The 14,960-nt window shown below is 39.4% G+C and overlaps 1 protein-coding gene across 1 annotated transcript in view; it reads right to left on the bottom strand.

Annotated features, from left to right (window-relative positions):
• Window positions 1–7,335: 7,335 nt before the first annotated feature.
• Window positions 7,336–14,960, bottom strand: part of LOC124792692 (structural maintenance of chromosomes protein 3) — a 205,756-nt gene continuing 198,131 nt past the window's right edge. Inside the window, exon 26 of the mRNA XM_047257959.1 lies at window positions 7,336–7,909. Coding sequence (XP_047113915.1) covers window positions 7,838–7,909 — 72 coding nt within the window. The 3' untranslated portion in view covers window positions 7,336–7,837. The remainder of the gene's footprint in view (window positions 7,910–14,960) is intronic.

Raw genomic sequence — 14,960 nt, forward strand, 5'->3', positions numbered from 1 at the left:
CAGTCTTACAACAACGTGGCAACAAGAGCTGTCAATCATGAGGCAGGAAAATGTGCTATGCAAGTGGTGTTGGGTTCTGCCAGAGAAAATTATTTCATAAATATGGTAAGAAAAGTCCTGCCAGAATAAAAATAATTTAAGAGTGAAGGTGACAACTCGCTAAACAGCAGAAGCATTAAGTCGTCACATCCTTTGTTCCCATAAACCTCGTGTCCTTAATCTCCATTAACTCTTTAAAAACCAACACTTCTATCCAACAGTTTCTTCTTCCTGTGTCCTGTCATCCCCTCTCAGTTCACGTCACCACTCATCTTCTTCATGTGCCGCATCTCACGGGCACCGGTATCCAGGTGCCACATGCCTAGCCCGTGCACCTGCCACCCCCTCTGTCCTGCATTCCTAGCCTGCACACCTGCTGTCTCCTTCTCCCACCTGCAATCCCTCCTAGCTGCTAGCTACACCTTCTCCTGCTTTCCACCTCGATCTCCTGTTACTCTTGTGTTTTTTTGACTCTAGCTTGTAGAACAATTTATTTTGGAAGCTATCATAATTTTCATTCTCTTTTGTGTGTTCCTGTTGACGGCTCAACACTTCTGCAGTCTGGCGAGTGCTCTCCTTCATTTCTAAACTATGATTTTTTTTTTTTTTTTTGTGATTTTTAACCATTCATGTCAGTTTTATCCAACCAGAGCTCAAAATAGGAGGTAGTGTATCAAATTTTAAGAAATACTTATGGTACCTGGTTTAATATTTGACACAAAACTGACATAGTTACAGCACCTAAAAAACTTCAAAACAAAGAGCATAGTCATTGAAAATTCTGAAATGGCGTCAATGGAAAGGCTTGGAGCACAGACAGGTCCCGTCTCCTGCAGTTTAATAAAGCATTATTTTGTACGATCCTGCAAACAGGTTGATGGACCACACTTCAGATACAGTGTTACCTCTTGACTGGTATTTAGTGTAGTGGATAAGCCACTTGCATCCAAGTCAATCCATGCAAATGTTAAAGAATGTTTCGAAGATCTAAATGTATCAAACCTCACAACAAGCAGGCAGGGATGTTACAAACTGCCCCCTTTGGTCTTCAGAGACCCAAAATAGTTTTACGTTTGACACAATGCAAGAAATCCCATATTCCAAATTAAATTTTTACAAGTTTGTTTTATTGAGTTTTAAGACGGTATCAAGATTTTATAGCTATATACACACACAGATGAATTTAAGCAGGAAAATTTATTGTTTAGCTGCCTTCCCTGAGAAAGTTTGTATCCTTGAACAACCAACAAACTACGATTCAAAGGCAGAGTCTTGAAGGCACCTGAAAAGGTGAAAAGCTTTCACTATAAAGTTTCTCATCTACTTTGATTCTGTTGGTGTCCTGGACCTGTACAACTAATGTATACAGTAACATAGAATTATTCAGAATGTCCACGATGCCTTCCAGTGATGCAAAACCAAAGTAAATAGGTAGGTGGTTATGGTACCAGTATAAGTAAAACAAAGATGATGTGACTTACCATACGAAAGCGCTGGCAGGTCGATAGAAACACAAACAGACACATACATACACACAACATTCAAGCTTTCGCAACAAACTGTTGCCTCATCAGGAAAGAGGGAAAGACGAAAGGATGTGGGTTTTAAGGGAGAGGATAAGGAGTCATTCCAATCCCGGGAGCGGAAAGACTTACCTTAGGGGGAAAAAAGGACGGGTATACACTCGCGCGCACACACACACATATCCATCCACACATATACAGACACATATTTAAATATGTCTGCTTGTGTCTGTATATGTGTGGATGGATATGTGTGTGTGTGTGTGTGTGTGTGTGTGCGCGCGCGAGTGTATACCCGTCCTTTTTTCCCCCTAAGGTAAGTCTTTCCGCTCCCGGGATTGGAATGACTCCTTATCCTCTCCTTTAAAACCCACATCCTTTCGTCTTTCCCTCTCCTTCCCTCTTTCCTGATGAGGCAACAGTTTGTTGCGAAAGCTTGAATTTTGTGTGTATGTATGTGTCTGTTTGTGTTTCTATCGACCTGCCAGTGCTTTCGTATGGTAAGTCACATCATCTTTGTTTTTAAATATATTTTTCCCGCGGGGAATGTTTCCCTCTATTATAATGTAGCTGACAAAGCAGCCGAAGATGGATTTGGAGTGGTGCAGTGATTTGGTGTACCATCCCCCTGTACTGCATAATCTCCTCACACAAATGGATCATGTGTCTGGGAGAAGAGTGGTTGGAGGTGGTAAACAACAAACTCTGGGCAATCAAATCAACCTTCCAGACATGGCAAATCTCTTGCCCTCCACACTGATGAAAGGGAGTGGCACTCGCCAAGTTACAAATAGGATACTGCCGTTGACATTCAGTTCCCTCCTTCAAAAGGATATTACACAAATATGTAAAGCTTGTGGAAGACCACTTGTAGTATATCACAGAGTATACGCGGAGAAGCAAAAAAATTCCTGGATTTTCCGGTTAAAAACACACTTTTTCCATTTTAAGTGACACTATACTTTCCCTCGGAACTGTAAAACTTATCAGTCCTTTGAATGGTTATGATTTTATACACAGGCGTAGAATTTCTCAGCCGTTTAGAAAACGAAACTTGGAAAAAAAAGACCATGTACACTGCATATTTTTGTATTACGAAAGTATACATTCAAATTCCACCAAACACGGCATGTTACTTTCTGAAGCATTGAAATAGAGACTGGGCGATGCACTTTTATAAGCCAGTCATAGCTCATGTCACATGATCTCACCAGCCAATAGCATTATCACTGTTAAGTAGTGTGTACACACAAATAGGTTGTGGGATTAAAGGGACCAACACACAAATAGGAAAAGTTAATGGTGTAAATTAATACACGTAGTGTTGCTACAAGAAAAGCAGAGCTTTCACATATAATTCTGGTCTTGACAATTAATAAGCTGCAAGAGAAGCTAAACTTTCACTTATAATGTTGATGTTTTTTGTGCGTGTTACACTTTAAGATACATCACGCAAATGTGCCAGTAAAATTTTTAATACAAACATAAATGTCTGCTCTTGAAATTTTTTCTAAATGGTCGTCCTCAAAGAGTTGATTTTTAAATGAAATTAAAATGCTCTGCGATTTAAGAAATTCATAGCACATTATCGCACTTAGTTCATCTTGTGTAAAAAGATGTTTACTTTGAAAGTAATGCTTTTCAATCAATCATTCTCAATATTTTCCCGCGACCTGTTAGAAAGAGGTTCGTTTCAGCAGTTGCCAGAGAGCGCCAGATAACAGGCATCACCACACTTGTGCAGCTACGATGACACAGGAAGCCCGTATTTTCATACGTGTAAAACATTAAAAGATCTTACATTATATCATAAAAGAAACAAGACATCAGAGGAATTTTGTGAACCATACTTAAAATGGATAATTCTGCTTAAAGTGCACATTCATATGTCCAGATTCAGTTGTAAATTTTCTTGCAGTACCAGACTGTATTATCTCATTTTTGGTTCTTTATTATGGCATAATGCCATATGTGCTAAAAGATGAAAACATGCTCAATTGAAATGCAGCTAACAGTTGAAACTAGCCAACAGTGTGGAATTAAACACTTCGTTTCAAATAAATTGACTGCCTCAGTGGAAAAGATTAATAAAGCCATATTTCTCTAGCAAACCGACAAAAATAACTTCATTGTTCCGCAAGGCGATTAATGCTTGACTGAAATTGCTGCCCAAGGCAGATACCTTGGTTTGCTCCCAGTGAATATGGCAGCTTGCGTGCGCCAGTAAAATTTTTCCAGGTAGCATCTTGCTGCTTGCTTATACAGCTAACAGCCACACTTTTGTAGCCAGAAGCGGGAGAAGGTACACGCGTGACTCAACTGCGCATGCGCCCGCTAGCAACCGCTCACACGAATCTAATGCAAACGGTTGTGACGTCATGCTCATTGGAGGCAATTTGTTGTTATGAAGCATTGCATAGTCTTCCTAAAGCCTCTCACACATTTTGCTACTGGCGGACGCTTGTATGAGCACTGTGTTTTGTTGTGTACATGGTGCACTTCTTTTGCAACTTAAGTTTTATTTTAGTTTTTTCCTCTCGTTCATGTTTTATTGCTGCAGTATTACTCTGCAGTAATATCCTTTGTTAGAGTATTATTTCTTACCAGTCAAAATTAAAAAAAAAAATTAAAAAAAAAAAAAAAAAAAATAATAATAATAAATAAATAAAATAAAATTTGCCGGAATTCTAAAAAATTGCCGAGTTTTTCTCGGATCTCCCAGGTCGTATACACCGTGTGTAATATACTTTAGCTACATGTGTTTCATATGCTAACATAAGATCAACCCTCAACTTGGTTAGTGACCTGTCCACCATCCTGATAACGGCATCAGTGCAACGTGTATTTCAAAATTTTGTAAAGTGTCGGGGAGTGGAAGTCACTGAGCTCCGAGTGGTAAAAGTCTAGATCAGGGCTAGTGGCAAATGTGTTTCATAAAGCAATGCTGTCCTTGCTCATCATGAGGTATGATGATAAGGAAAGAGTGTGCGTCTCTGTACTGTTTTATACAGCCAATGAGAGAGTAATGAACAAAATCACGTTTTGAAGGAATACTGCCACATCCTCAACACAATTTATCACAGCCTCCACAACATTTGGAAAAATAGGCAAATATTTTGACTTAACTAAAGTTGGGTTATTAGGTCCCAACCTAATCACAACATTGCAATTAGCGATATATTCGAAAGAAGCATTTATGTGACAACAAAGATTATTAATTTAATTTTTGCTAGTAAAAGTAATATTTTAGCCTAACTAAGGCCTCAGGCTAAGCTATAGGCATTCTGTCTCCACAACCTACGTATTTTAGTTTTAACATTTGTTGACTTTATCAACTTACAAATAATCTTATCACATTAGGACCTAACCTAAACCTTGGGATAATCTACGGATCAGTTTGTCACCAATGTCACATTCTAGGGCATATTCAGTACGAATTGTTTGTCAAAATTTGCTTCAATCCTACATTACACTCTTTTGCTCAGTGTTTATCTGCTGTAACTGCCTTCCTGTCTGTTTTATATTATGATGACCAAACACAGGAAACCAACAAGGGGGGAAATAAGGTGGACTGTTCTGTTTTTTACTAAAATCTACTAACAAACACTTACCTTTAATTTGAATTACAGCTGCAGAAAGATGCATGTTATTCTGAGTCTGATGGCTTAACATATTGATAATATGATAGAGATTTATTCATTGCTATTATGTTAAGATTGATTAAATATAGAGCTGTTTCTCAAATTTATTCTGCATTGTCCTCACAGTCTATTCACCAAGCCCCATAGTGTGCTGTACGTCTTGTAGATGATCATGTCTAATAATATTGCTTATACATAGATTTACCTGTCCTCATAAACAGTGATAGGTGCGAGATGACAGAAAGAAAATATGCACTTTTAAGCTTTGTGGTAACTTGGATGAAGGCATTCTCCCAGATCTTCCTCAGGGAATGCTTAAGAATCTCAACATTTTGCTGCTTTTATGAGCAAGCTTTTATAACATATACCAGTGACTGTGAAGCACATTTCTAGTTAGGGGTCTCTAATTCACTCTATGGCTCTGATGATGGATGTGACTTGGACTCCAAAACTGCTACAAAGCAATTTGGTCCATGATGGCCATAACTCTCTCACACTGATCAGGGAGTACATGTAGTATTAATCAACAGTTTATCTGAGTCATTGTTGATCATACCATGTTTTTGTCTATAGTAATAATGTTAAATTTTTTGAGCAAGGTGATATGTTACAATGAGAGTATGACACTACTTGATCTTCATAGTTATGATCAAGCAGCTTCGTGTTCACAGGATATTCTTAAAACCATTCTGACAAAACTCAGGAGGCAGGGGGTGGTAAATTGTCTTGCTGAATGTGTGGTCACCTGCAATAGGCTGAAGGGATGCACTTGATTGGATTGTAGGTTTCTATATTATTTCTGGACAAAAGACAATTGGCAGATGCTGTCAGCATATAGTAACACGCACTGTACCTTGTTAACACATGCTATCTACACCTATGCTTTGAGGCTGAAATCCCTTCACCATGGTAAATCTCTACACCCTGTGACATGCAGCATTTGCATAATGCTAGATTCTGTAAAGTTCTCACTGGCATCGTGCTATGTTGATAACATCTCACTGCACTCTCTTCAGTATAGTCGTTTTTATTGGAGAGTAGTCTAAGGATAATCTGAGCGAATCTCTGAATGTGGCAGCTTAAAGAGACACACAGACCAATCATAACTGTAGGGAGTGAGTTGGTGTGAATTCAATGTCCTCATGTGGCGCGTACGTGCTGTGTGGTGGCGTATTAGGGGCTCGCAGCAGCTTCTTCCATGGAGATGAGAATAGTGTGTGATGCGAAGACGCCATCAATACTGCACTCTACCCTGAAGAATATAGTTCCATATAGTTAGGATGTCATCCAGTACGAACTGGCAATCAATTTGTGCACTGTGGCCTACTTATCTGCAACAGTTGATGTCATCAAAACACTGTTACCCACAAGTTTTTCTTAAACTGAGTACATCATGGTAAACAAATATCATTCAGGGATTAGGCCATAGGCCTGTTCAAATTGCTGCCCTCTATGATCTTACGACATGTGATGAGCGTATCACCGTTATTGCCAATAGACTCTTGATGATGCTACTGCTTCTGTATTCAAACAGCTCTTCATTTGGCCTCACAGAATACCCTTTAATACAGTGGAACTTGGAAAGTTCAGTGCTTGCATGACCTCTAAGATGGAGTGTCCTGCACATCAGGCACCTGTCACCGGGCTGTAATCAAAACACTTATGGTGTGTGTCTTGCCCATTCCTTGCTCGAATCTCATGCCCATGACTATTACACTGCTGATATTGTCCCAGTCACACCAGTTTACTGCATTAACCACAATGACAAAAATATCCTCTTCAATGTGACAATTATTGACTCAATCACCTACCGGATGACCAGAAATTGGGGAACATAAAGAGAAATTCTCGTAGACTGCTTTCTGGTGATAAAACCCAATTTCAAGTGGATCAGCAGTCGACAGAAAACTTGAGTGAATGGATGAATGAAAAATTAGCACAATACTGAAAGTGCTACCCTGAACTCTTCATTTTTAAATGAATTCTGTTCTCACCTAGTGCTTGTAGCTCACTCTCTATGGAACTACGCTACCCTTACAGATATACCTGCAGTGTAATACTGTTGTTACAAAGGCTTATTTCCTAATCTAAATAAGCAAATTAAATGTATTGCCAACATAAAAATAAGCTCGTAACAAAAGATACAAATAATTTATGAGTGCTCTTTTACAATTACTTATAAAACTATCACCACACAGGTCTGTGGACAGTAAAGAAGCAATTTTCAATTCTTCACTTAAACTGTAGGCTTGGCATTCACTAATGTGTGATTATTAAAAAGCCTGAGGCATATATACATCATGGAATGAGTCAAATACAATTTCTGTCTATATTACAATAAAAATATAAATGTTATAATAAATTAAAATATGAAAATATTGATACATTTCTTAAAATTCAAGTAAGTAATAGTTTTTCCTTCGAGTCTACCACTTTCAGTCAATTTTTAACAATTTGCCTAAGTAAATACTGGCAATAAGTAACTAACGCATAAAAAGTTCACTGTAAAATTTGTTATATACAACACAGTTTTAAAATTCAAAACTGGCAGTTTTCTGTAGCTTTTGAGCGCATCTAAGTACTGCATGTTAAACTTTTATACACTGTACAATATTCCCGCCTTTTTCGATGAAGTTATCCTGTTGTGGTGTCATCTTCCACGAAATCTGCAGCCACCTCTCTTGTAACACATTCCACATGACTCACCTAAGGCAATAAAAGCTTGCATTAACTGTAGTCAATAAAGTAGCATAACAAAATAAAAAAAACATGCAGTATTAACTCTTTATTTAGCAATTTTGCTCTCAAGCAACATCAAAATTGCACTGTTTGCTGGACCACACTTGGGTGGGTATTGGTGCTTGCAAGCAACATTTTTTTAAGCTCTCATGTACAGTGATATTCTGTTGCTTCTGGTGAATAGTGTGAATCTTGCAAGATTATGTGAGCATCAGTTACCAGTTTGATTCAATTAAGACAAAGCCTGACTTTGAGTACAGGATAGACAGGCAGGAGAAGAAATAAACAGGAGCTCCTGTCCTGATACACAATATAACAGTTTTGGTCACTGGCCAGAGTATGAGCCAAAAGAAAAGATGTAGACTCTGCCCTCAGGGATAGTTGACTTATGTGGAAAATGTGGAATTGTTTAAATATACTTCCCATTAACATACTGTATTTTGAAATAATACAAGGGTTGACTCAGAAGTAAGTTTCCCTTCACTTTTACAAACGACGTGAGGTCGGGTGTTTATCGTGAAGCAGCATTACACCTTCTGTCATCCTTTCCAACTGTTCTAGATATCTCACCTGAGTTTTTGTAGTGTTTCAGATTAAGTGTCTGAGTTGACTGCTGTCCCTAGTTCCATGAAATTGACCACTAGTACCTCCTTATCCCAAAACAAAGTGGTCACGATTTTGCCAGCAGAAGGAGTTTGTTTGAACTTTTTTGTGACTGGTGACCCCGAGTGATGCCATTGTCTGGATTTTTCTCTCATTTTACATTTACATCTACATTTATACTGCGCAAGCCACCCAACGGTGTGTGGCGGAGGGCACTTTATGTGTCACTGTCATTATCTCCCTTTTCTGTTCCAGTCGCGTATGGTTCGCAGGAAGAACGACTGTCTGAAAGCCTCCATGCGCGCTCGAATCTCTCTAATTTTACATTCGTGATCTTCTCGGAAGGTATAAGTAGGGGGAAGCAATATATTTGATACCTCATCCAGAAACGCACCCTCTCGAAACGTGGCGAGCAAGCTACACCGCGATGCAGAGCGCCTCTCTTGCAGAGTCTGCCACTTGAGTTTGCTAAACATCTCCGTAACGCTATCACGGTTACCAAATAATAATTTTAGGAGTGAAATGAAACACCAATCTTTCATCTCCCATAACAATGGAGTTAAACAATCCTTCCTTATCTTCTTAACAGTTTTGAAGAAACTGGAAAGCACAGTGAAGGTGTTTATCCTTGTGTTCTGCTGTCAGCATATGTGGTACCCATCGAGTACAACCCATATGATACCCCAATTTTTCTGTCAGTGCTCTGTCAACTGTACTGTATGAACTCCCAGGAATCTGAGCAACAAGTGCAAGGACACTGATCCTCCTGTTTTGAAGCCCTTCGCATTGGACCACCTCGATAACCACCTCCGTGACTGAAGGTCTTCCACTCTATTCTTCATCATGGACCTCCTTCCGATTGGCACTAAACTCGCTGTACCTGTGTTGGATGGACACAAACTTGTTGCCATAAAGTTATGTCAACTGACGATGAATATCCATGGGCAGAGTCCTTTTCACATTCAAAAACCGAATTATGGAACGAATCTTGCACTTGGGGCGTGATCAATAATGGGCACCTCCATCACAGACGGCTGCTGAGCCAATGCCTGTACATTATGCACATATGCCTGAGCTCACTCACACCACCTGTGATAAAACGCAAAGTGTGATAATGTTATATTTGTCAGTGAAGCCAGTTTTGCAAAATACTAGTAGTTACCTGCAATTGATTTTGAATATCAGTAATTTTTCTATGATGAGTAAGTAAGCTATTTTACATGCAATAACATCAACTGCCCTCATATGTCTGCCTACCCCAACTGCTCTAATACACAACATGGCAGCACACACAGTATGCAGAGGGCTTGAGCAGATGCTATACATCATTCAATACATTACACAACAAATGACACTGTTCAGTGCAAAAGCATCAGAAATGAGACATCTATACTATTTGTTATATGTATTTGGCAATGCTAGTAGTGATTTTGCCTGATGGTAAATATGCCCTTGCACTTTGAACGTCACCATGTACAGCTGTGGATCATAAAACTCTGTTCTTTCAGACATGCATGTACATAAATTTACTTGGAAAAGAAAAATATCAATTAGCAATTGGAATCTCACAATCAACACCACTTGTTACGTCACACATAAACTGAAATGTAGTAGCCTGTTTATGATTAAATAGAATTATGTCATTTATACACATTCACACTGAAAATATACAAACTGTTGCAAAACTATATGAAATACATATATTTTTTTAAATTACTCACATGCCACCTATCGTAAAATGGATGGATTTAAGGCCTGACCAGACAGAATATGGTCCTATAGTGTGGCTCATACTGCAGCATATGGCCAAGGTTTTCAGTGTCAACAGTCACAATGAAGAAGTGGCCGAAATCTCACTAACAGCCTGCATGTTGTAGTGTGTTGCAGTCGGCAGGAAAGAACTAACAGTCAATTTGAACACCTTTTATTGCAATTAAAGAAAAATGCCTTCTTGGCATACACTAAGTTTTAAAATGCCAGAACAACCAGCAAAACCCACAACTCTTGTGGTGACAAACCATTTAAGTAAACAAGACAATGGAAGAAAATACTAATCAAAATCTGCTCTTACAAAATACAATGTGCTACTACAATGCTAGGGCTGGCGTAAGTACTGGCTGGAGCTGTTCCTAGAGGTTGGTAAACACTGCCAGTCTAGGCGTGTGGAGTGCTACATGAGTCATATGAGTTCTGATTGGTGGAACACTGTCACATGTTATCTGATGAAGTAGTTCAGTGTTTATTTGGAAAGTCTGTTATTGTTTCTGTCTGCTGGCGATGTTTCTCTCCATGCTCATGAAAGGGGGTGTGCAACCCATCTTGCGAGTTGGTTGTGTGGGCCCTCTAAATAAGGGGCCAATACGACATGTGTGGCACCATACGACAGTTGCCTCCCACTAGTTGCATGCAGCTGCTACAGTGAATCCATATTCTGTGACAACTCAGCACTAGCCAGTGCGGCAGGCTAGCTGCCACTGTGTCAAAGATGCACTCTGTGTGACTGGCACGATACAATAACGAGCATTTAAACAATGCGGCTCAAGGCCAGTGGCCATTCTGCCATGTCGCATGGTGTCTGGCCATGCCTTAATTCAGAAACGTTCATGGGCGTGCACACAGCTCACCGAAGTTCTACAGTAAGCGTACTGAGCAAACAAAGAAACAATCATTTTTACATATACAGATGTGAAAGAATATACAGTGACCTTTTGCTGATTAATGTATGGTTTAAAAGAATTTCGGAAGCAGCAGTGCTGTGATGGTGGATAAAAAGAACTCCTGCAATGAATAAAGAATTCAATCTTCAGTTGCTATATTCTTCGGCATTTTAGTGTGTGTTGCTAATCCAAAAGAGGAAAGAAGGAAGGAAGATTGGGTTTAATATACTGTTGTGCTGCTAATTCAGTTCTTCTCCCTGTAATCTTTCATTCCTATGGGTGTCTTGGAAGCCATCATGTCAATATGAAGAACTAGACAAAAGTAAATGACCAGTTATTATATCACCCACATGTTCTGATGAGATTGGAATATGTGGTATCTGCAAGGTATTTTTCAGACTGAACAATTATATTATGAAAGAAGGATAAATAATGGGAAGGTACTCTGTTGCATATGGGGGAAGCCATTCTTGTAGCATTTATATTAACAAATGAGGAGATACAGATAGTTTCAAGATGGATAAGCATTAACAACATGGTGCTATGTTTACTGAAAGCAATTGCATAAGAAAATTTCATTTCCTCACAAAGCCCTGAAAGGGAGATAACGCTTCATTAATATTGAACAGGCCTCAGGGCACTGTTGCTTGTTGTAGGACTGGTATGAAGTGAGCTGTGACACTTATGACCAAATATGAAAATGTTAACTTTGAGAAAAATAACATATTACATGGGGATAGTAGAAATTTCTTTTCCAAAGCCAAAGCTTCAATCTCTGTCCTGTGATTTCAGGTTTTACCTTTGACCCGTGATGATCACTCACAGCACTCTATATATACTGTACATATTACACAGACCCTCCTCCCACAAACCATGGACCTTGCCGATGGTGGGGAGGCTTGCGTGCCTCAACGATACAGATAGCCGTACCGTAGGTGCAACCGCAACTGATGGGTATCTGTTGAGAGGCCAGACAAACGTACGGTTCCTGAAGAGGGGCAGCAGCCTTTTCAGTAGTTGCAGGGGCAACAGTCTGGATGATTGACTGATCTGGCCTTGTAACACTAACCAAAACGGCCTTGCTGTTGTGGTACTGCGAACGGCTGAAAGCAAGGGGAAACTACAGCCATAATTTTTCCTGAGGGCATTCAGCTTTACTGTATGGTTAAATGATGATGGCGTCCTCTTGGGTAAAATATTCCGGAGGTAAAATAGTCCCCCATTCGAATCTCCGGGCGGGGACTACTCAAGAGGAAGTCGTTATCAGGAGAAAGAAAACGCATTCTATGGATCAGAGCGTGGAATGTCAGATCCCTTAATCGGTCAGGCAGGTTAGAAAATTTAAAAAGGGAAATGGATAGGTTAAAGTTAGATATAGTGGGAATTAGTGAAGTTCGGTGGCAGGAGGAACAAGACTTCTGGTCAGGTGAATACAGGGTTATAAATACAAAATCAAATAGGGGTAATGCAGGAGTAGGTTTAATAATGAATAGGAAAATAGCTACAACAAACAGCATAGTGAACGTATTATAGTGGCCAAGATAGACACGAAGCCCATGCCTACTACACTAGTACAAGTTTGTATGCCAACTAGCTCTGCAGATGACGAAGAAATTGAAGAAATGTATGATGAGATAAAAGAAATTATTCAGGTAGGGAAGAGAGATGAAAGTTTAATAGTGACTGGAATTCGACAGTAGGAAAAGGGAGAGGAAGAACATAGTAGGTGAATAAGGACTGGGGCTAAGGAATGAAAGAGGAAGCCGTCTGGTAGAATTTTGCACAGAGCACAACTTAATCATAGCTAACACTAGGTTCAAGAATCATAAAAGAAGGTTGTATACATGGAAGAATCCTGGAGATACTAAAAGGTATCAGATAGATTATATAATGGTAAGACAGAGATTTAGGAACCAGGTTTTAAATTGTAGGACATTTCCAGGGGCAGATGTGGACTCTGACCACAATCTATTGGTTATGAACTGTAGATTAAAACTGAAGAAATTGCAAAAAGGTGGGAATTTAAGGAGATGGGACCTGGATAAACTGACTAAACCAGAGTTTGTACAGAGTTTCAGGGACAGCATAAGGGAACAATTGACAGGAATGGGAGAAAGAAATACAGTAGAAGACGAATGGGTAGCTCTGAGGGATGAAGTAGTGAAGGCAGCAGAGGATCAAGTAGGTAAAATGACGAGGACTAGTAGAAATCCTTGGGTAACAGAAGAAATATTGAATTTAATTGATGAAAGGAAAAAATATAAAAATGCAGTAAATGAAGCTGGCAAAAAGGAATACAAATGTCTCAAAAATGAGATCGTGCAAAATGGCTAAGCAGGCATGGCTAGAGGACAAATGTAAGGATGTAGAGGCTCATCTCATTATGGGTAAGATAGATACAGCCTACAGGAAAATTGAAGAGACCTTTGGAGAAAAGAGAGCCACTTGTATGAATATCAGGAGCTCAGATAGAAACCCAGTTCTAAGCAAAGAGGGGAAAGCAGAAAGGTGGAAGGAGTATAGAGGGTCTATACAAGGGCGATTTACTTGAGGACAATATTATGGAAATGGAAGAGGATGTAGATGAAGATGAAATGGGAGATACGATACTGCGTGAAGAGTTTGACAGAGCACTGAAAGACCTGAGTCGAAACAAGGCCCCGGGAGTAGACAACATTCCATTAGAACTACTCATGGCCTTGGGAGAGCCAGTCCTGACAAAACTCTACCATCTGGTGAGCAAGATGTATGAGGCAGGTGAAATACCCTCAGACTTCAAGAATAATATAATAATTCCAATCCCAAAGAAAGCAGGTGTTGACAGATGTGAAAATTACCGAACTATCAGATCTGCAAAATACTAACGTGAATTCTTTACAGACGAATGGAAAAACTGGTAGAAGCCGACCTTGGGGAAGATCAGTTTGGATTCCGTAGAAATGTAGGAACACGTGAGGCAATACTGACCTTACGACTTATCTCTGAAGAAAGATTAAGGAAAGGCAAACCTACATTTCTAGCATTTGTAGACTTAGAGAAAGCTTTTGACAATGTTGACTGGAATACTCTCTTTCAAATTCTAAAGGTGGCAGGGGTAAAACACAGGGAGCGAAAGGCTATTTACGATTTGTACAGAAACCAGATGGCAGTTATAAAGAGTCGAGGGCCATGAAAGGGAAGCAGTGGTTGGGAAGGGAGTGAGACAGGGTTGTAGCCTCTCCCCAATGTTATTCAATCTGTATATTGAGTAAGCAGTAAAAGAAACAAAAGAAAAATTTCGAGTAGGTATTAAAATCCAGGGAGAAGAAATAAAAACTTCGAGATTCGCCGATGACATTGTAATTCTGTCAGAGACAGCAAAGGACTTGGAAGAGCAGTTGAACGGAATGGACGGTGTCTTGAAAGGAGGATATAAGATGAACATCAACAAAAGTAAAACGAGGATAATGGAATGTAGTCAAATGAAATTGGGTGATGCTGAGGGAATTAGATTAGGAAATGAGACACTTAAAGTAGTAAACGAGTTTTGCTATTTGGGGAGCAAAATAACTGATGATGGTCGAAGTAGAGAGGATATAAAATGTAGACTGGCAATGGCAAGGAAAGCGTTTCTGAATAAGAGAAATTTGTTAACATCGAGTATTGATTTAACTGTCAGGAAGTCGTTTCTGAAAGTATTTGTATGGAGTGTAGCCATGTATGGAAGTGAAACATGGACAATAAATAGTTTTGACAAGAAGAGGATAGAAGCTTTCGAA

The sequence above is a fragment of the Schistocerca piceifrons genome, chromosome 1, assembly GCF_021461385.2.
Source record: "Schistocerca piceifrons isolate TAMUIC-IGC-003096 chromosome 1, iqSchPice1.1, whole genome shotgun sequence".
In the NCBI taxonomy this organism is placed as follows: domain Eukaryota; kingdom Metazoa; phylum Arthropoda; class Insecta; order Orthoptera; family Acrididae; genus Schistocerca; species Schistocerca piceifrons.